Here is a 20,166-nt window from a genome sequence, read left to right on the forward strand (position 1 = left end):
TCTTCGATGGAACTTTTGGTAATATAGACAAGGTATTGAGCTTCATACAACAATTTGATGCTACTTCTGGAGATGAAAATTTCTCGGAGTCATCCAAACTCCGACATGTTGCCATGTATCTCCAAAAATCAGTCTGTCAAAGGTGCGCAAGCATATGCTCCAAAGGAGAAGCTCCAAGGACCTGGAAAACATGCAAAGTTGCTATCATGAAGCAATTCCTTTCGCATGGAACTGCCAATAAAGTGCTCACAGCATGGCGAAGCCTAAAGCTTGAAGATGGAGAGGACACTCAAAAGGTATGTGGATAAGTTTTGGGATTCAACTATTTACGAACGCATCAACTTCTCTGAGCAGAAGCAACAATTCTGAGCTGGGCTACGAAAGAATGGAGCAAGTATGTCAACATGCAATGACCCAGAACCATATCAGCGGTTATTCATCACACCATGATAGCCTCCAACATTAAATTTCAACACGAAGACAAGGGGTCAAAACCAAAGTTTGTGAAAGAGAAGCCTCAAGAGAAAGGGAGACAACCGCAAGCGAACAACCACAACAAAAGAGGGAAGCCAAAAGACGAACAAGGCTACCAAGGTAAAAACCGGCTCTCCTGAAGATGTTGAACGTTATCGCAAAGATAGCCGATGTTTTAAATGCGGTGGACAAGGTCACTCTTCCCCTAGAACTGCAATGTCTACTGTTCTAAAAGATGGTCTCCCGCAAGGAGGCAATATTAGGGTTTAAAGATTGCCTCGCAGAGACATAAAATCGTTACAATGACGAGCCATTTGGCAATATGGCAAGCCACAAAGCTTACCCACAATGCATGCATACACACACACACACACACACACACACACATATATCCCTAACAGGCCACTTGCGCAAAAGGGTGTTTTATTTACAGCACAAATGTTCAAATGGAGACACTAAACCAGGGAGGAAACTAGTAGTCACTGCTGGCAGTTCGAGGAGAGGTATCCAATGCAAGATTCATGTGCCCATCAAGCACAATGGAAATTGCATCCAACCTCTTGAATGCTGGTTAATACTCAGAGAGAAACATCTTTCAACTGTGTGCGCTCTCAATCGAATATCATGGCACAATTTCTTTTAATAAGTGATTCAGCGAATACAGCTCAAACTAAGAATGGGAAATAGAAAATCATGGCACAATTTCCTTTAATAAGTGACTCAGCAGATACAGCTCAAACTAAGAATGGGCAATTAAACCCTGAATACCATTCATCCTTGCAATATGGCACATCCAATGTTACACCAAAGCAAAACACCGAAAACCATCTGAAAACTTCTTTACTGCACACTAAATACCTGAAATCCCTGCTGTCATTTGTTCCTTAATGAATGTGAAATAAGGATTATAAGAATAATCTTTGGGAGTGGGAGTACTTCCTTTTGCCGAGGGCATTTTTACTGTGGCTTTACACGCTCATAAGAACCAGCAAGGCATCTTTACTGTAGCTTTACACGCTCATCAGAACCGGCAAGCCAAGCTATTGGACTGACCTGTAGGCTTGCCTCAACCTGCAAAGCACTATCTTGCCACTGCCACATGCTCTTTGATCTTCCATTCTCAAAACTGTTTGTGCCACTGCGCTTTCGCATTTGCTGTGGTGCTCGGCGGAGGGGCTTTCAAATGCCAATCTGTGAGCCTTGCTAGAAGATGGCCGCCAATGATAGTCTTGTGGCGAGGCTTGACACATACACCCCCAGCTTTCTGGAACAGCACAAAGCATCAATATCACTAACAATCACAGCCACCCTATCTCTGGCACGCTCGGTAACGAGGCATGGACTGTCGCTTTTTAGCCTTATAAATGTAGCATACCAGCATTGCCACAAGGCTTGCATGGTGTCGATCAGCCCAAAAATTTCGCTGTGCAGTAGCACTATGAGTTTGCTGCTGTAGTTCATTTCATATGAATACTCATAATTGAATATCACTAAAAATATCGCCCAATTCTTGCACTGCTTAAGGGCCCCTGCTCATCATAACCAGTTGGAATGGCAGCATCACCATAATACTTGGAGCTTAAATCCTGTAATTAACATGTGAATTGAGATGCAATGAGAAACAGGGAGCGCGCCAAAATTCTTTTGTCAAGAAAAAATCAATTCTTTTACCTTGCTAAGAGACAACTCTTCCAGTCGATTTTGCAGAACTCTGTCAAGAGAGATCTGAGACATGGCCAGTCGTCCAACAGCATCATTGACAGATTGCTGTCCTGCCGCATTCATTTCCGAAAGCCTGCTCCAATCATCAGAAGAGGAATGCTGGAATCTTAACTTTGGTGCACTATGTCCGCCATTGGCGTATACCGATTCTTGCATTACAACATTCGGAAATACAGCATCATGATAATGTCCCATCAACCTTGACTGGCTCATTGCATCATTGAAAGAAGAATGAAACAATGATGACGAAGACGTATCCAAATCCTGATTTGCATAGCCAAGGTGTGAAGTTGAATTCATACTGCCATAATTTCTGTAAGAACGGTCCTGGTGGGCCTGATAGTTTGATTCAAAATCAAGTGGTGGTCTTGGTTGTTGAGACAAGGGACCAGTTTGTGATAAAAATGCCGACAATGATGGACTGTTTGATAAAGGAACAGCCGTTCGTGAACCAGCTGGAAACTTTCCCTTTCCAACTGCCATAATAGCAGGGTCAATGAACTCCACATCAGCCGAATTGTTTGCCGCTTCCAAATGATTGAAGCTGCTAGTAGGTGCCAAAGATCGAGGGGGATCATGACTGGCTTCTGTATAAAAAAAATTCAAAAAATGATAAGGTGATTACAAAACTTTTTTACAGAACCATCTGAAATATTACCTGTTACTCTTCTCAAATCTGTTGCCTTGTGCTGGGAAAATCCAGGCGGAGGAATGGCTGACGCTCTAACAGATGAAAATCCTGGAGGGGCCATCATTGGGCTCTTTGAGCTTGGAAGATGAGATGATGCTGTGCCACCTGAATTACAAGCAAAAATACAAATAAAAATCCAAACTACAAGCGCAGAGATGTTGAGCAAAGAAGCTGGTTAAGTTTCATACCGTACAACTCCACTGAAGCAGGAAGCCTGCTTGGAAACTGTTCACTAGGTGAGACTTCTGTTAAACCAGCTGGAGCATTCCCGCTTGTAGTTCTACCAAGCTGTTCAGGCCACAACTGTCTATCATTTCTTGCCTGATGAAGAAGTTTGTTTGAACAAAGAGTTTGCTCATTGACTTCATCCTGCCTAGCAAAATGAAATCTCGATTGTTTGCTCCCAGAAGATGGCTTCCACGAGGTTGTGGACTCTTGTACGGCTGCTTTAGATGGAAACCCCACTTTCTTTCCATTAAATAAGAGTTGCGCCAAGTCCTGGGGACTTCCATCATTCCAAAGGTCAAACCCTGTTGAAAACATGTCAGAAATAAGCTCGTGTTCACTTAATCCATTGACAGGCTCCTTCAAATTTTCAAATTCTCCTTTGTCCTTCCAAGCACTTCTCTGAGTGAATAAAGAATCCTGTGCTTGTACCATCACCTGCTCGTCACTATTCACAGTTTGTACCGAATTTGACCAAAGATCTCTAGATGGTATACTACATGGTATGTCTTCATGAGCTTCAGTTGGATGACTTGAGTGAATTGCAGTGGCCTGATCCGACCTTGAAAGAATTGTGAGGCCAGTCATGTTCGAAGGTGGTGAAGCAGTCATATCGATTGTCCTTTGAGAACCATCATTGTTGTCCAGAACCAAATGCACATTGTCAGGTATAAATACTTCCTGCCGTAAAGCACTTTCTGGCTTTCGCGGTAATACCTCAGAACCAGCATGCAGTCCTGAATCCGTACTGCAGTCAAACTGTGACAACTGAAAGCCACTACGCGACTTACTGCCAGGTTCTTTAAGGATTCCTGAGTCTTCCTGGTCTATGCAAGTACTTGCAATAGGCATGGATGCTAACAACCCCATTGGACTCTTCAAGCAAGCATCTTGTGGTGGTGCCAATCTTGTCAAACCCGCGCTTATATTTACAACCCCACTGCTTTCCTCTACATCAGCCAACTTGTGAGAGGAAACAGAATCTAATATCTTTGTCTCCCTTGAAGCCCCATACATATGATCATTGGCTTCTGCACCACTCACATTTTTCCTATGAGATATTAACCCGTCAAACACCTGTCTGGAAATATCCTTATCTGGAGCTGTGTCATCGGCATCAGAAGTAAAAGCCTCCATCTGTAGCAACTCAGAGGTTTCTGCTGCAGAGTGATTTCTTTCAACAAGTCCAGATGCACCCGCGAAAGAAGTCTGGGCTCCATCCACATTGCTTGCTTTTGGATGCTTGACTCCATCATAGTTATTTACAGATTGTCCACTAATACAGCTTCCAGAGACTGTTGCTAAATTTATTAAGCCTGCACCTGTTTTGGGTTTGCTGCCAGAAGGACCCACAACACTCCTACTGGAAGCTGATCGAGAAGAAGCACTAGAACGAGATCCCCTGCAAATTCAAAAGAAACACACAACTGACCTTTACCAACCAGCACGTTTAGCATGCATAAACAGTGAAGCCTCTGCTTAGCAGGCGATCAGACATTTGATCTTACAAACTTGCTCCTCTCATATATTCTCATTGAAGGAAAAATAGAACAATTTATATTGTGTGAGAGGTTAAAAGCCATACCAGGAGGCTGCAGCAGGCAAACTGCTAGACTTGGGAAGAATTGCTACCAATGGGACAGCCTTGGGTGCACTCCCCACTACAGTTGGTGCATTTTGTGAGACATTCTGTGAAATACTCTGGAAAGAAACAATAGTCAGGTTTCGCTTAAACCAACAAAAACAGACGAGTCCTCAATATTCATGCACTCGGCCCTTACAGAAGTAGAAGAGAAAGAAGGAGCGTCCACAGGAGGCGGCAATCCAACCCCAGATCTTCGTTGAGGGGGATGGGTAAGATCATGAAAATGCTGATTTTTGCTGCATAAAAAATAACATGATAAACTATAAGAACTACAAACTCCCTCCAAGTAAGCAGATAATTCTGAAAACGAATTAGATACTTACTTGCATCATTAGAGGCTAAAGAAAAAACGAATTCAGTGCTCACATGCCCCATAAACAGACCAAAGTAAACATCAACACAGGTAATTCTGATGTAGAGCCACAGATTGGTTATGAACATTTATGCTATAACCCAAACCCCACACATGCACACAGACATTTGATACAAATATTGAAGACTTCAATTTTTTTCCCAGCATCTAGTCCTTCACAACCTCGACCAGACATAAACATATCTCCTGCTTGCCATGTCAAACAGCGCACAGAACGAAAGGGAGAGCACGAGAGAGGAGGGAGAAAGAGAAAGAAGGGAATGTTGCCTAAATACGAGCCAAGGGCTCAATCTTTGGCACGCTTTTGGGTGAAGGTGCAAAGCGCGAGTACCGGCATTGTACTGAGTTCAAGTAATATAAAGAAATACCGAAAGGGGCGCCAAGGTTTTCACGGTGGAACTCCGCCACTCCCCGTCTCGTGTGTCGTGCATCTCTTTCAGTTCAGTTGTTATTTGAAGTGCTTCAAGTTTTTCAGTCTGTTATTTTTCGTTGGCACGTGGTGCACGTCCCCGTGACAGCAGCAGCCTACCCTGGCTACTTAGTCTTCTTTCGCACATGCACGAAACTCAAAGAAGCTTGTAAGTTTTAAGGGTGTGTCCAATTCATCCTCATCCTCTTCTCACAGTTTGGATAGCTCTTCCTCCAGACTCCACTCCAGTGATGAGGACCGAAAGAGCAGAAAACGAAGAAAGACTCAGAGACACGGCAAGAACAAGAAGAAGGCAAAGAAGAACCTGTCACAAAGTGGTGAGGTGGCAGACTTCCAGACACACGCATTGCGGCAGAAAATTGAAATGCCACGTGGCAGCAGTATGGACCCCCGCAAAAGTTGGCAAGGTGACGTGGAAAACAGTACGGAATCCCGCTTTTTACAGCACAGATGACGTGGCAGCCTGTACAGATTTTCGAAAAAAGCGTTGGCTGATTTTTTTTTAATGGCAGCTTTTGGACAAATTGCTTTTAAAGATTAAAAAGCTTTTAAATTAGAGATTTTGGGGCTCTGCTTTTAGGGCATCCCTTGTACTTATAAATAAGTGGGTAGGGCTTCACTTCTCAGAGCATCTGGACGCAAAGTCTCAGAGTGAGCACCTACCCGCTCTCTTGTACTTTGAACACAAATTAATACAAAAAGAAATACCGAAAGGGGCGCCAGTGTTTGGGGCCAATACCTCTAGGTACAGAACTATGCCGGGCCGTGTCAATTTTCTGAACTGTTTGGAAGAGAATCTATGTTGTGTCGTGGTGGAATCTGACTTGGGGTGTCCAAGTTTATTACAATGGTATCAGAGCGCGGCCGATTTCTCTTCTATCGAGAAATCCGATCCTTTTCTCGCGGCATTTATGGATTCCAACAAGAAACAGTCGACTTCTTCTGCATCTACGAATGCAGGAGGAGATCACGAAGAAGATTATCATGAGCAAACAGAGGAAGAGTACGGCCCACCTGGGCCTACTCAGTTCGAGATTGTAGAGATGGAACGTTGACAATTGGTTGACGAGGCAACAAAGCAAATGATTGAAATTGAGAAGGATCCAAAATTTGCAAAATTTTTGTCTCAGCAATCCCTCGCAGAAGTCCACACCTAGTGGCAGAAGGCCATAAAGCCACCCATCAAACCGGCAATCAAGAAACCTCCTTCTCCGAGGATGTTTACAGAGCAAAAATTACAAGAGGTGGTCCAGACACAAATTAGCCGCCTTTTGGACGCAAACAACAAATCCAAAAAGCAAGAGAAAAAGCACAAGAAAGGAACCGACTTCCCGGGTTTATTTGGGTCGTCAATCTTCTTTTGCATCAGTGAGAAAGCAGAAGAAGTGTATACGATTTGAAGGACTACCCAGTTCTTCTTCTTCTTCTTCTTCTAAGAATTATTCTAGCTCTTCTGACGCGAGCGAAGAAGACAGAAAAGGCAAAAAGCGAAGCAAAAAGCAAAGCTTCGAAAAGGGCAAGAAAAAGGCAAAGAAGCCAAAATTTCGCCCAGTTTCTGACAGTTCTACAGAGGAGTCATCCTCAGACAGTTCGGACTCCGACGATCACATGTTTTATGCAAAGAAGAAGCATTTTTATAAAGCCAACCAATATAACTTTCTCGAAGATAAAACCAAGAAAGTAAGAGAATTCAAAGAAGGTGGAGAGTCAATTAAGTTTGACTCTTTTTCTGGATTCTGAGATGCTCCGAGGGCTTTGGCCTTCATACAACAGTTTAACATAGCTTTCTTTGAAGGGCATTACTCAAAGCACTCCAAGATTAGGAGGGCTACATCTTTCTTCAAGGGAAATGCTCGAACATGGTGGTCCACCCTTCTACTGAGAAAGGAAGCTCCAATAAATGGTTGAAATTCAAAAGGCTTTTTATTTCTTCTTGGCTGACTCGGGAGTATGAATCAGATGTACGAACTGCTTGGAATCATCTTTGGATGACCAAGGGAGATTCTATGGACCCTTCTTGCGAGAGATTTTGGAGCTCTTTTCTACCATCCTCTTCAAATCTTGGATCCTTCGCTTGCAAGTGATCATAATGGCTTATGCCCTGTAAGACATGAGCGGTGAAGACGGACGCCCGCCCGATGCGCGATGAAGTAGGGGTGGGAGTGGCTAATAAGTCAAGGGTCAGAGCATGAAGCTAAAATTTCCAATGAACTTTTAAAAGTGCAATCTTGCTCTGTCTGATCCTTGGTAGGACCGGTATGCTTTCTAAAAGGCACACGCTTGATGCTCTGATACCACTGTCACAATACGGGCACCACGTGCCAATAGAAAAGAACAAACTAAACAGACTTTTAGCACTTCAATAGCAACTGAACTGAAAGAGAGAGACGACACGCAACAGGAGTGGCGGAATTCCACCTCAGAGAGTATTGGCCCCAAACCTTGGTGCCACTTTCGATATTTCTTTATATTGCATCAACACAGTACAAGCCGGTACTCCAAACTCTCCACCTTCTCCAGGCAACATTCCAGAGAATGAGCCCTAGCCTCATATTTAAAGACCATAGGCCCCAAAAGCAGTTTTACATGAAAAGCCTTCAAACTCAAAAGCTTCTGGTCCAAAAGCAATGCCAAAAAGCTGCCAGCGTAAATCACGGAATTCCATACAGCAGTCAACGCAAAACGCGGAAATCCGTACACTCTGCCACGTCATCATGTCAACGCAATTTCCAGAATTTCCATACAACTGCTGTCACAAACTAGTGACGTGGCTGCCCAGTTGATGATAGGTGGCTGCAAAGTACAAACACTCTGGCGGATGATGTAGAAATGACGACGTGGCTGCCTCTACCTGTCACCAACATGTGACTACTATCCATCCTTTTTGTTGATTTCTTTCTTATTATTTATTTACTTTCACTTTTTGGAAACACCCCTCGGGAAATCTAACTGCCCTGCATTGCATAGCTAGTGTGCAACTGTCCAGAGGGAGTCCAAGCTTGAGGGCAAGAGAGCACTAAGATTGGACAAGGACTATGGTTAGCCAAAGTGGGGTCATTGACTAGCCAAAGTGGAATCCTTTGCTACATAGGCTACATTTCAGTTTTTGATGTGGCTGCAGTGTACAAAGAGGGTCGGATGACCTAGAAAGATACAATGGCAGCATCTCCTAAAATTTAGGGAACTGCTATTTTGGGACCTGAAAATGTATCCGCGTCATTACCTCCGGAATGACAAGGGGAACATTTTATTACTCTGCCGCGAAGTCAACTGGGCAACCGGTCAGGATATTTTTAGGCGGCAACCCCGAAACGGGAAAATGCTTGTAAATGCGCCAAGTGGCACATTCTGGTGCACTTTCCTCATGCAAGAGAAGGTGGCGCTGAATTTTAAGCTGGGAGAGGCTCATTTGCAGATTTTGTCACAGGTTAAGAGCTATGGAGTGCTTCCTTTCCCTCCTATGTACAGTGCGGTGCCAGGAGTGATGCCCTGCACGCTACGCATTGCCCTCTCTCTCCCCTATGTCAGTATGTTATGCCCCTCTAGTGGGCTTTTCAATTGACCAATGTACAGTTGTGTGGGTTCATGCGCAATTGCCGAGGCAAGAGCCTCTTGCACAGGTACTAGATTAGCTAGCGGCTAATCCCCCGCAGGTACAGGTGAATTCAGAGAGGTTTCACGCCAGAAATCTCGTCCGATTCAAAGGGCAAGTAGCCCTACAGGTACGAGAGCTCGAGGACTTGCTACTGATGCGACCGACACGCGAAACGGAGCCCAAAACAGTAAATTACAGCCTACTGTGTATTTTTGCAGGTTTAGGGTTTTGGCCCTAAACGGTCCCTAATACCCCCAGGAGGTTCGAGGACGCGAGGGGACCGCTGTACAGGTGATCTGGCACATTTTCGGGCTGAAAACAGAGAATTCAGCGTGCTGCAGATTCTCGCCAGGTTTTGCAAAGTGCCTGTATGAGTCGGGAAAGTCATTCAATGCGTGGGAATACTGACTGTGAAGGGTCCTGGTACAGTTATGCTGCCGAAATCGGGCCAGAACAGTTGAAATTCAGCCAAGCTTGTGCGGGGCAGCTTGTAGGGAACCACAGCGTTTATTCCCTCTTTTAAACAGTAAAGAAATACCGAAAGGGGCGCCTAAGTTAGGGGCCAATCTGGTGTCGGTCTTCTCGTACAGGTGCATTCTAGCAGCCTGTATCCCTTTCCCCCGTGTTGTGTCTTGAAAGTACAGGTAGAATAGACGACTAATAATGGGTGAAAGCTAAATCAAGGTTTGAAGTAAAGTCTACCGCCCTTTTTGGATTGAATAGGCCGGTTTCATGGTTCCATCGACGGGATCAAATCACTTTTTCCCATAGAAGTAAGCCTTGGTCAGTTTGGGCTTGAAGACACAGGGGATCATAGACCAGACACAAGGAATTGCAATTATGGCTGACAGACCAAATGATGTGACTGAAGAGGTTTCCTCTTCACAGGGTCAACAGACACATGAAGTGGGTGAGTCTTCAAGACCACCACAGACGGATGATGATATATTCAAGACCCAGTTGGCTACTGCTCTGGCTATGTTCACACAAGTAATGCAGAACCCGAGGTTTTTAGCCTTTCTGCAACCTCCTCTTCCGTTTCAGCAAGTTGGGTCACTAGATCATATTCAAAAGCCTGTTAAGGCTCGAGCACAGGTGATGCATACTACACAGTCAATGGAAACACCTGTACACTTGACGGAGAACGTGCAGTCTCCACAACCTGTGCCTAAGGTGCAAGAATAGGTGGCTGAGATGCCAGTCTTTCAAGCTGTACCAGTTCAGCCCGCCACCTTTCAGCAGCCTATAGCTGATTCTAATGGACAGGGAAGCAACCTACAGGCTATGCAACAAGTCTTCCCACCACCTTCAGTACACCCTGGCTATTTTGGAGGTGGATCGGTATTCCAAAGCATGGCTGGTTATGCACTTGGAAATCAGTTTTACACGCCAGGAACAGTGTTCGGGGGTGCTCAAATGATGACGCCTAACCCCATGTACAGTGTCATGGGTATGCAACCAGGGTTTCAGAGCACTCAGGGCCAATTTGGGATGCCAGAAGCAAATTTTGGTATGGCTGGAATTACAAATCAACAGCCACATATGGCATTTCCAGGTCAACTTAATAGCAGCCAAGGAACACAGATGAACCCTAACAATGTTCCCATGTTTCAGTCACTTCCGTATGACAACTTAACGCCGCTGGAGAAGCCAACTCCGTACAAAAAAGGTGGCAAAGGTGTGACATTCACGACCTTTACAGGGTTTGATGACAGGAAGAAGGCTCTCTCATTCCTCCAGCAATTTGACAAGGCCTATGCAGGGGGAAACTTTACAGAGGCTTCAAAGGTCCGCAAGGCATCCACTTTCTTGACAGGGAATGCGGGACAATGGTGGACAACTTTATTGCTTCAAGGGCAAGCTCCGTCCACATGGATTTACTTCAAGCAGATTTTTACAGCAGCATGGTTATCTGATGACTTTGAAACAGATGTCATGACAGAATGGCACCAGCTTAATGCTGCCACTTGCAAGAATCTGGATGACTACAATCGAAAGTTTTGGAAAGCTCTACTTCCAGTAACTTCCTATAGGTTTGTGCCATTGACAGAACATATTGAAAAATACTGTTGTGGCCTACCCAAAGGATTGAGAAAATACTGCACGAAGACCAAAGTCACTACTTTGACGCAGCTCATCGAGGTAGCAAACACTGGCAATGGTTTGCTCAAGGGAGAAGATTGTGAATTCAATACTGGCGTAAAGGAAGGATCAGCCAAGAAAAATTCAACGAAGAAGCACGTTCACAATGAGGTTCCAAAAGGGACTCAAGAGCCAGCCAACGTAGGGAAAGGCAAAGCTACGGCTGAATCAGAAAAGGGACCAGCAAAGAAATGGAAAAGACATTTTCCTCGCAAGTCGGAAGAGCAAAAGAAGGTCCTTAGGTCAAAGAAAAAATGCTTCATCTGTGAGCAACCTGGCCACATTGCTTACAATTGTCCTACAAAGAAAAGGCCAGCTAATTCTAAAGACAAGGAAGACAAGAAAGGAAAGAAGCCCATGGCTGGTCTAGTGCCAGATATGGTGGGCGACAAGCCAAATTCAGATGCAAGTGAGCTTTGCAGAGCATGGGGAAAGGTCAGGGATCAAACAGTGCTTATCTTCTTTGATCCAAGTGCCAAAGCCAATTTCATTTCCCCAGAATTGGCTTCAAAGTTGGGAATTAGACCTGAAGAGATGGGGTATACAACAGAGGCAGGTTTGGCATGTCCTAGCCATACAGAGGCTGTGACACCCATCATCGGAAAGTTGCGCCTACATCCAGTCCTATGTAGATGCTGAAGAATCTTACATCATGCCACTGGACGGATGTGATGTGTTGTTAGGTATTCCTTGGTTATTTCGTGTACAGGGAATCATGGATGCCTACAACAAAAAGATCAATGTACAGAGCAGGGGAAAGACTCACATTCTGGATGTAAAGCTTAAAGGGGAGTCTATTCCCACAGTATCAGCTTCTGCTATTACTTCTGTAATGAAAAAGCATCTTTCTGCGTACTTGGTTTTTGCACGTCAAGTGTCAGATTGTGATGAATCAAATTTATCTGTGCTAGATAAAGAAAGGTCAATGTTTTTACAACAGTATAGTGACTGTTTTTCCGATTCATTACGTCTTAATTACCGCGAGAGAGACCCAAGGACCATGCGATTTATTTGGTGCCAGGCAGTAGCCCACCAAATAAGCCTCCGTACAGGGTTAGTGCGGCTCAGCAGAAAGAGATAATGAGCCAAGTACAGGAGCTGTTAGAAAAGGGGCTGATTCAGCCCAGTTCATCCCCATTCTGTTCTCGAGTGTTGGTGCAGAAAAAGGATGGCTTATGGCATATGTGCATCGACTATTGTTCACTGAACAAGAATACCATCAAGAATAGGTTCCCTATACCTAGAATTGATGACATTCTGGACAAATTAGAAGGAGCAGCTATGTTTAGCAGGATAGATCTAAAGAGTGGGTACCATCACATCCGCATTAGATCAGAGAATGTGCACAAGACTGCTTTTAGAACGACGTTTGGCCTTTACGAATTTTTAGTGATGCCCTTTCGTCTCACAAATGCTCCTGCTACGTTCAATAAGATGATGGACAGATTTTTCCGTCCACACCAACAGTTTGTTGGTACATTCTTTGATGACATGATAGTCTACTCAAAGAATGAAGAGGAGCATAGGCATCACTTGGCCATTGTGTTCGAAGAGCTACGCAGTCATAGGTTGTTCATCAATGCAAAGAAAAGTGAATTTTTTCTGGAAGAGATCCACTTTCTGGGACACATTGTCTCAAAGGATGGTGTCAGAATGGATCCTGCTAAAGTTGAAGCGATCAAGTCATGGCCAGATTTGAAGACGGTGCACGATGTCCGAAGCTTCTTGGGACTATGCTCCTATTACAGAAGGTTTATACGAAATTTCGCTGAGATTGCTTCACCTTTACATGCTCTTCAAAAGAAGGCAGTCACCTTTAGATGGACACAGAAAGAGATTTCAGCTTTTAATCTCTTAAAGGAAAAGATGACTTCAGATCCAATCATTGTGTTGCCAGATCTTAGGAAGTCATTTGTGGTCCAGTGTGATGCCTGTGGTAGTAGCATTGGTGCATTGCTAATGCAAGATGGCAGGGTATTAGCCTATGAGAGCAGAATTTTGCAAGGGCCAGAGATGACCATGCAGGTCTATGAGAAAGAGTTACTGGCTGTGATTCATGCGCTCTTAAGTTGGAAACACTACCTGCTAGGTGCAGATTTCGTTGTCCAAACGGACCATCAGACCTTGCCATACTTCTTGACACAGACAAAGTTATCTGAGAAGCATATGCGATGGGCAAATATCTTGTCCATGTTCCACTTTCAGATTGTGCATGTGGAAGGCAAGAAGAACGTTGTGGCTGATGCCTTGTCAAGGAAGCCACAAATTTCAGTTGTGTCAATTCCTTATCATCATGAACTTGATGATATGAGAGAACAGTATGCAAATGATGAAGATTTTGCAAGGGTCTTCGAGCAACTAATGGATGGACAACGTCATGAACACTATCTTCTCAAAGATGGGTTCATGATGATGCATGGCAGATTGTGTGTCACAAAGCCATTGCGACGCAAAGTTATGGAAGAGAGTCATGTCCCACCGTATGCAGGGCATCGTGGTATCGATGCTACAGTTAAAGCGGTTGAGACATTCTTCTATTGGCCTACATTGAGAAGAGATGTGGATGCCTTTGTGCGAGAATGCCTAATTTTCCAGAAGGTCAAGTTTGACAGGCAAAAGGCACCATGGTTATTGCAACCACTACCTAGTCCAGATAAACCATGGGAAAGTATTGCTATGGATTTTATCTTTGATCTTTCGAGAACGCAGACAGGAAACGATGGTATTTGGACCATCATTTGCAGATTCAACAAGCAGGCTCATTTTATTCCTGTCAAAAAGAAGATAAAGCCAGATCAGATGGCACGCTTGTTTATGAGCAATATTTTCAAGTATCATGGCATGCCACAGTCGATTGTTAGCGACCGTGATCCACGCATGACAAGTTTGTTCTGGAGAGGCTTGTTTGAGAATATCGGCACAACGCTCAAATTCTCTTTGTCATTTCATCCTCAAACAGATGGGCAGTCAGAAGAGGCAAATTCTACTGTCCTAGATCTGCTGAAGTGTTATGTGTCAGAGCATAAAGGAAAGTGGGAGCAATATTTGCAATTGGTGGAGTATGCATACAATAATACAGTGCATTCATCAACTGGCAAGGCACCTTTCGAGATAGTTAAAGGTGGCAAGAAAGTTCCTCCCATACTGCATACAAAGGACAAGATATTTGAAGCAGATAAGTATGTTCAGGATATGGATGAAATGTACAAGAAGGCCAAAGTTGCCTTGGAAAAGACTCAAGCAAAGCAAAAGAAAGCAACTGATCGTCACCGTCGTGAAGTGGTATTTTCACTTGGTGATTGGGTGCTTCTACGCTTTGAAAAGGCAAGGTTAAAGAAGATGAAGGGCCAGGAGAGATTGTTTCCAAAGCTCAGCATGCGTTACTATGGGCCTTTTCAAGTGTGCGACATAATCAGTGATGTTGCATATAGGCTGAAATTGCCTAAGAGTTGGAAGATTCACAATGCGTTTCATGTGAGTCTTCTCAGACCCTATGTGGGTGATGTGCCAGAAGCTATGCCAGCTGAAGATCAGCCGGAAGTCGAGGAACTTGACAAGATCTTGGTCCCGGAACAGATTTTGGCACATAAAGAAAGAAAAGTGAGAGGCAAGGTTGCTAGGCGTTACTTGGTAAAGTTCAGAAACTATCCACCAATGGATGCTAAGTGGATGGAAGAAGGTGAACTTGCAGAGTCACCAACTGTGTTATCACTTTACCTTGAAGCCTTCGATTTGCAACCTACCTTGACCCTTGAGTTTCAAAGCTACATGGATTGTCAGTGTGACAATGGCTTCTGAAAGAAATGATGTACATGGTATTTAAAGTGAGCTCAAATGAAATACCTATTACATGAATGCTAGAGCTGTACAGATTGTCAGTTTGGCAATTGCTCTTATGGAATGTCCATAAGTGTGCTTAGTGTTATAGAAGTGAGTATTTCTTGTCAGTTTGTCAAGGATACAGTAATTGCTTCTATTAAAGAGTAACATGTGTAACTGCATTCTTAAACTGTCGGTTTAGGTATGCTCGAAAGTGTTACGGGATCCAACGTGTACTAAAAGACAGTGACAAAATGTGTGGCTACCATTTTGTCATTGGAAAGTTAGTGACTCAAAGCAATGGCAGAGTGCGAAGCTACCACTATGTCATTGGAACAGGGTTCACACGCAGGCAATACATGTGTCGACGAGGTGTTGAATAAACCAGGGTTGACAATGAGCATGTATGTGTCGTACATGTGTTGACAGGTGTTGAATACATCGATGTTGACTGTGAGCATGTACGACATAGATACAAACGAGGACGTTTGAGATTTCAAGAGTCACCAACGTGTGACTACTATCTATTCTTTTTGTTGATTTCTTTCTTATTATTTAGTTACTTTCACTTTTTGGAAACACCCCTCGGGAAATCTAACTGCCCTGCATTGCATAGCTAGTGTGAAATTGTCCAAAGGGAGTCCAGGCTTGAGGGCAAGAGAGCACTAAGATTGGACAAGGACTATGGTTAGCCAAAGTGGGGTCATTGACTAGCCAAAGTGGAATCCTTTGCTACATAGGCTACATTTCAGTTTTTGATGTGGCTGTAGTGTACAAAGAGGGTCGGATGACCTAGAAAGATACAATGGCAGCATCTCCTAAAATTTAGGGAACTGCTATTTTGGGACCTAAAAATGTATCCGCGTCATTACCTCCGGAATGACAAGGGTAACATTTTATTACTCTGCCGCGAAGTCAACTGGGCAACCGGTCAGGATATTTTTAGGCGGCAACCCCGAAACGGGAAAATGCTTGTAAATGCGCCAAGTGGCACATTCTGGTGCACTTTCTTCATGCAAGAGAAGGTGGCGCTGAATTTTAAGCTGGGAGAGGCTCATTTGCAGATTTTGTCATAGGTTAAGAGCTATGGAGTGCTTCCTTTCCCTCCTATGTACAGTGTGGTGCCAGGAGTGATGCCTTGCACGCTACGCACTGCCCTCTCTCTCCCCTATGGCAGTATGTTATGCCCCTCTAGTGGGCTTTTCAATTGACCAATGTACAGTTGTGTGGGTTCATGCGCGATTGCCGAGGCAAGAGCCTCTTGCACAGGTACTGGATTAGCTAGCGGCTAATCCCCCGCAGGTACAGGTGAATTCGGAGAGGTTTCACGCCAGAAATCTCGTCCAATTCAAAGGGCAAGTAGCCCTACAGGTGCGGGAGGTCGAGGACTTGCTACTGATGCGACCGGCACGCGAAACGGAGCCCGAAACAGTAAATTACAGCCTGCTGTGTATTTTTGCAGGTTTAGGATTTTGGCCCTAAACGGTCCCTAATACCCCCAGGAGGTTCGAGAACGCGAGGGGACCGCTCTACAGGTGATCTGGCGCATTTTCGGGGCTGAAAACAGAGAATTCAGCGTGCTGCAGATTCTCACGAGGTTTTGCAAAGTGCCCGTATGCGTCGTGAAAGTCATTCAATGCGTGGGAATACTGACTGTGAAGGGTCCTGGTACAGTTATGCTGCCGAAATCGGGCCGGAACAGTTGAAATTCAGCCAAGCTTGTGCGGGGCAGCTTGTAGGGAACCACAGCGTTTATTCCCTCTTTTAAACAATAAAGAAATACCGCAAGGGGGCGCCTAAGTTAGGGGCCAATCTGGTGTGGGTCTTCTCATACAGGTGCATTTTAGCAGCCTGTATCCCTTTCCCCTGTGTTGTGTCTTGAAAGTACATGTAGAATAGACGACTAATAATGGGTGAAAGCTAAATCAAGGTTTGAAGTAAAGTCTACCGCCCTTTTTGGATTGAACAGGCCGGTTTCACTACCTTTTGTTGAAAACAGCCCCACGAGAACCCTGACATGACAGGCTGATGTGGCAAGCTGACCGGTTGACGTGGCAGACTGATAGGCTTACGTGATCGGCAAACGAGGCAATAGCGTACGGAAAAAGCAAGACAGTTTTGGGCGGCAGCTTTTTCTACTTTTTAGCTACGCACTTGCGAGAGAGAGAGAGAGAGAGAGAGAGAGAGAGAGAGAGAGAGAGAGAGAGAGAGAGAGAGAGAGAGAGCCGTTTTTGCTTTATTTCCCTACGCAAGGAGTTAGAGAGAGAGAGAGAGAGAGAGAGAGAGAGAGAGAGAGAGAGCTTCTATTTCATTTTTTTAAAGCTTTTGCTTTATTTGTGGCCAAGTATGGCATGAGAGAGAAAACCTCTTTTAGCTGTTTGGAAGAGCTTTTGGTTTTCAGCTTTTGGGCTCTGCTTTTGGCATCCCTTGTAAACCTTTATATAGGTAGTTGGGCTCTCACTTCTCAAAGCATCTGGACGCAGAGTCTGAGAGTGAGTCCCGGCTACCCACTTGTACTATGCAACAGATTAATACAAAAAGAAATACCGAAAGGGGTGCCAATCTTTGGGGCCAATATCTCTAGGCACGGAACTCCGTCGGGCCAATGTCGAATCAATTGTGAACTGTGAACTGTTTTAAAGTGGTTATTTGTGTTATCGCGGTAGATTCTCGACTTGGAGTGTCCAAGTCCGTTACAGTGGTATCAGAGCACGGCCGATTTCGCTTCTACTGAAAATCCGATCCCTAATTTTTTTTCAGCGGCACTTGTGGCTTCAGGCAAAGATCGGTCAACTCCCTTTGCATCCCGAGATGCGGAAAGGGATCACAACGAAGATTTAGGCAAGGAGTATGGCTCGCCTCGGCCTACTCAAGCAGAGCGTCGAGAGATGGAGCGTCAACGATTGATTGGCGACGCAACAGAGATGATGCTCAATTTTGCGAAGGATCCAAAATTTGCAAATATATGAGCGAGACCTCTTTCGATGAGGTGCATACACAGTGACAGAAGACCACATAACCACCCCCCAAACCCGCTCTCAAGAAACCTCCTACTCCCAAGAAGTATACAGAGAAAGATTTAGAAGAGGTGGTTGATGACGAATTGCTCAGCTTTTTGATGCGCAGAACAAAGTTAAAAAGCACCACAAAAAGCAAAAGAAAGGCACTAACTTCCCGGGTTATTTGGGTCGTCAGTCTACTTTTGAGAAGGCAAGAAAGCAGAAGAAGCATGTTAGATTTGAAGGAGAACCCAGTTCTTCTTCTTCTTCTTCTTCTTCTTCTTCTAGCTCATCTGACTCGAGTGAAGAAGACAGAAAAGGCAAAAAGCCAAGCAAAAAGCAAAGCTTCGGGGAAGGGCAAGAAAAAGGCAAAAAAAGCCCAAGTCTCGCCCCGTGGTTGACAGTTCTACGGAGGACTCGTCTTCAGACAGTTCAGACTTTGATGATAGCAACTTTTACGCAAAGAAGAAGAATTTTTATAAACCCAACCAATATGACTTTCTAGAAGACAAAAGCAAGAAAGTCCGAGAGTTTAAGGAAGGTGGACAGTCAATTAAATTTGACACGTTTTCTAGTTATAGAGATGCTTCCAAGGCTTTCTCTTTTGTACAGCAGTTTGACATCGCTTTCGCGGGAGGGCATTACTCAGAGCGCTCTAAGATTCGGAGAGCTGCCTCTTATTTTAAGGGAAATGCTCGAACTTGGTGTTCCACGCTTCTATTAAACAAGACTGCGCGAGTTAAATGGCTGAAATTCAAAAGGCTTTTTATTTCTTCTTAGCTGACTCGAGAGTATGATCGCGACATAAGGACTGCTTGGAACCATCTTCGGATACCAAGAAGGATATACCTTCATAAGTTCAGAAAAGTCTGAACTCACGAATTATAAGAGGGAATAAAGCACTCATAGAACTATAAAAGCAAGGGACACGAGAAAAGAAAAGAAAAACAAAAACAAACAAACAGACTAACTAAATCACTTTGTTTGCTACGAAACAAAACTAAATAAAACAAAACATTATTAACTTAAAAATGTTTTTAGAAAAGGCATGTGTAAAATAAGTTGACGCAACTTACTTGGCTTAAAACAAGTACTCAACTTTAAGCAAAAAGGAATAAGACATCTTAAAAACTTAATCCTAGAAATCAAACTTCACACAACAACTTCTAACGGAACACATTCTTAAGTCCTCAGGTAAGCTAAATACGAAATCGAAAAATGAATACTACTACAAACCTACGAAGAGCAAAGAACCAAACTTGACAATATGTGATCTCAACTTCATTGCTTGTCCAAACAGGAAGAATAAGATTATCACCTTTATCATGCATAGCTTGGACAACAGCTATGACATCCCTACTCACGTCGTCAGTGCCCAAGAGTAGGTGCAGGTTTATATAGAGCTCATTCATGCTTTGAACGTACTCTACATAACCAACGAGCTGAGTTTCTATCACCCTCCGGAGGTGATGGGCATACTCAACCATGATAAAGGCTAGCATTTGTCAAGCTATAGTAAAAATACTAGAATCGCTAAAGATCAAAACAACATAAGGTGTTATTAAGTCAAACAATAAATGGGCTTTTTAGCTCCCCACTTCTATTGAATTTATTACTGATTATCTTGAACATTCCAAAGGAAGAAACATTAAAAATAAACTTACTATGATACAAAAATGAATGAACTTTTTTCATGATTCTTTTGAATGAGTGTCCTTTTTCAACTAGTAAAGAAATAAGATGGCAAGATTGAACAACAAAAGCAGATTTACTAGAACAAAGACGAGAAAATCTAAATAATTGAGGGCAAATGACACCGTACTTGGCTAAAAGAGAAATGTTCGAAGAAATGTGAGGCATACAGATGATATTTAGATTGGCATATTCTGGTTCAAGGCGCTTATCATAGATATCTACTTCTAATCCCAAGGGAGTCTGAAAAATCTTAAGGTCTAAAAAGGCACAACAATCACTATTTATGGTACAGTTGAGTTCACAAAACTCCTTGGGATAAATTCCTCCACCTACAGAACTCGAATTCAAGTACATAA

General features: G+C 43.8%; 1 protein-coding gene across 5 annotated transcripts in view; it reads right to left on the reverse strand.

The window, feature by feature from the left end:
* Positions 1-1,078: 1,078 nt before the first annotated feature.
* Positions 1,079-20,166, reverse strand: part of LOC147423725 (uncharacterized) — a 57,732-nt gene continuing 38,644 nt past the window's right edge. For all 5 annotated transcript variants that reach the window (XM_086500985.1, XM_086500983.1, XM_086500982.1 and 2 more), the window contains 6 exons: positions 4,894-4,993; positions 4,698-4,813; positions 3,076-4,514; positions 2,855-2,992; positions 2,146-2,783; positions 1,079-2,060 (listed from right to left, as the gene is read on the reverse strand). In XM_086500985.1, the coding sequence (XP_086357111.1) occupies positions 1,965-2,060; positions 2,146-2,783; positions 2,855-2,992; positions 3,076-4,514; positions 4,698-4,813; positions 4,894-4,993 (2,527 nt within the window). In that variant the 3' untranslated portion in view covers positions 1,079-1,964. The remainder of the gene's footprint in view (positions 2,061-2,145; positions 2,784-2,854; positions 2,993-3,075; positions 4,515-4,697; positions 4,814-4,893; positions 4,994-20,166) is intronic.

This window comes from Adiantum capillus-veneris, chromosome 26 (assembly GCF_014529385.1).
Source record: "Adiantum capillus-veneris isolate H3 chromosome 26, ASM1452938v2, whole genome shotgun sequence".
NCBI classification, from domain to species: domain Eukaryota; kingdom Viridiplantae; phylum Streptophyta; class Polypodiopsida; order Polypodiales; family Pteridaceae; genus Adiantum; species Adiantum capillus-veneris.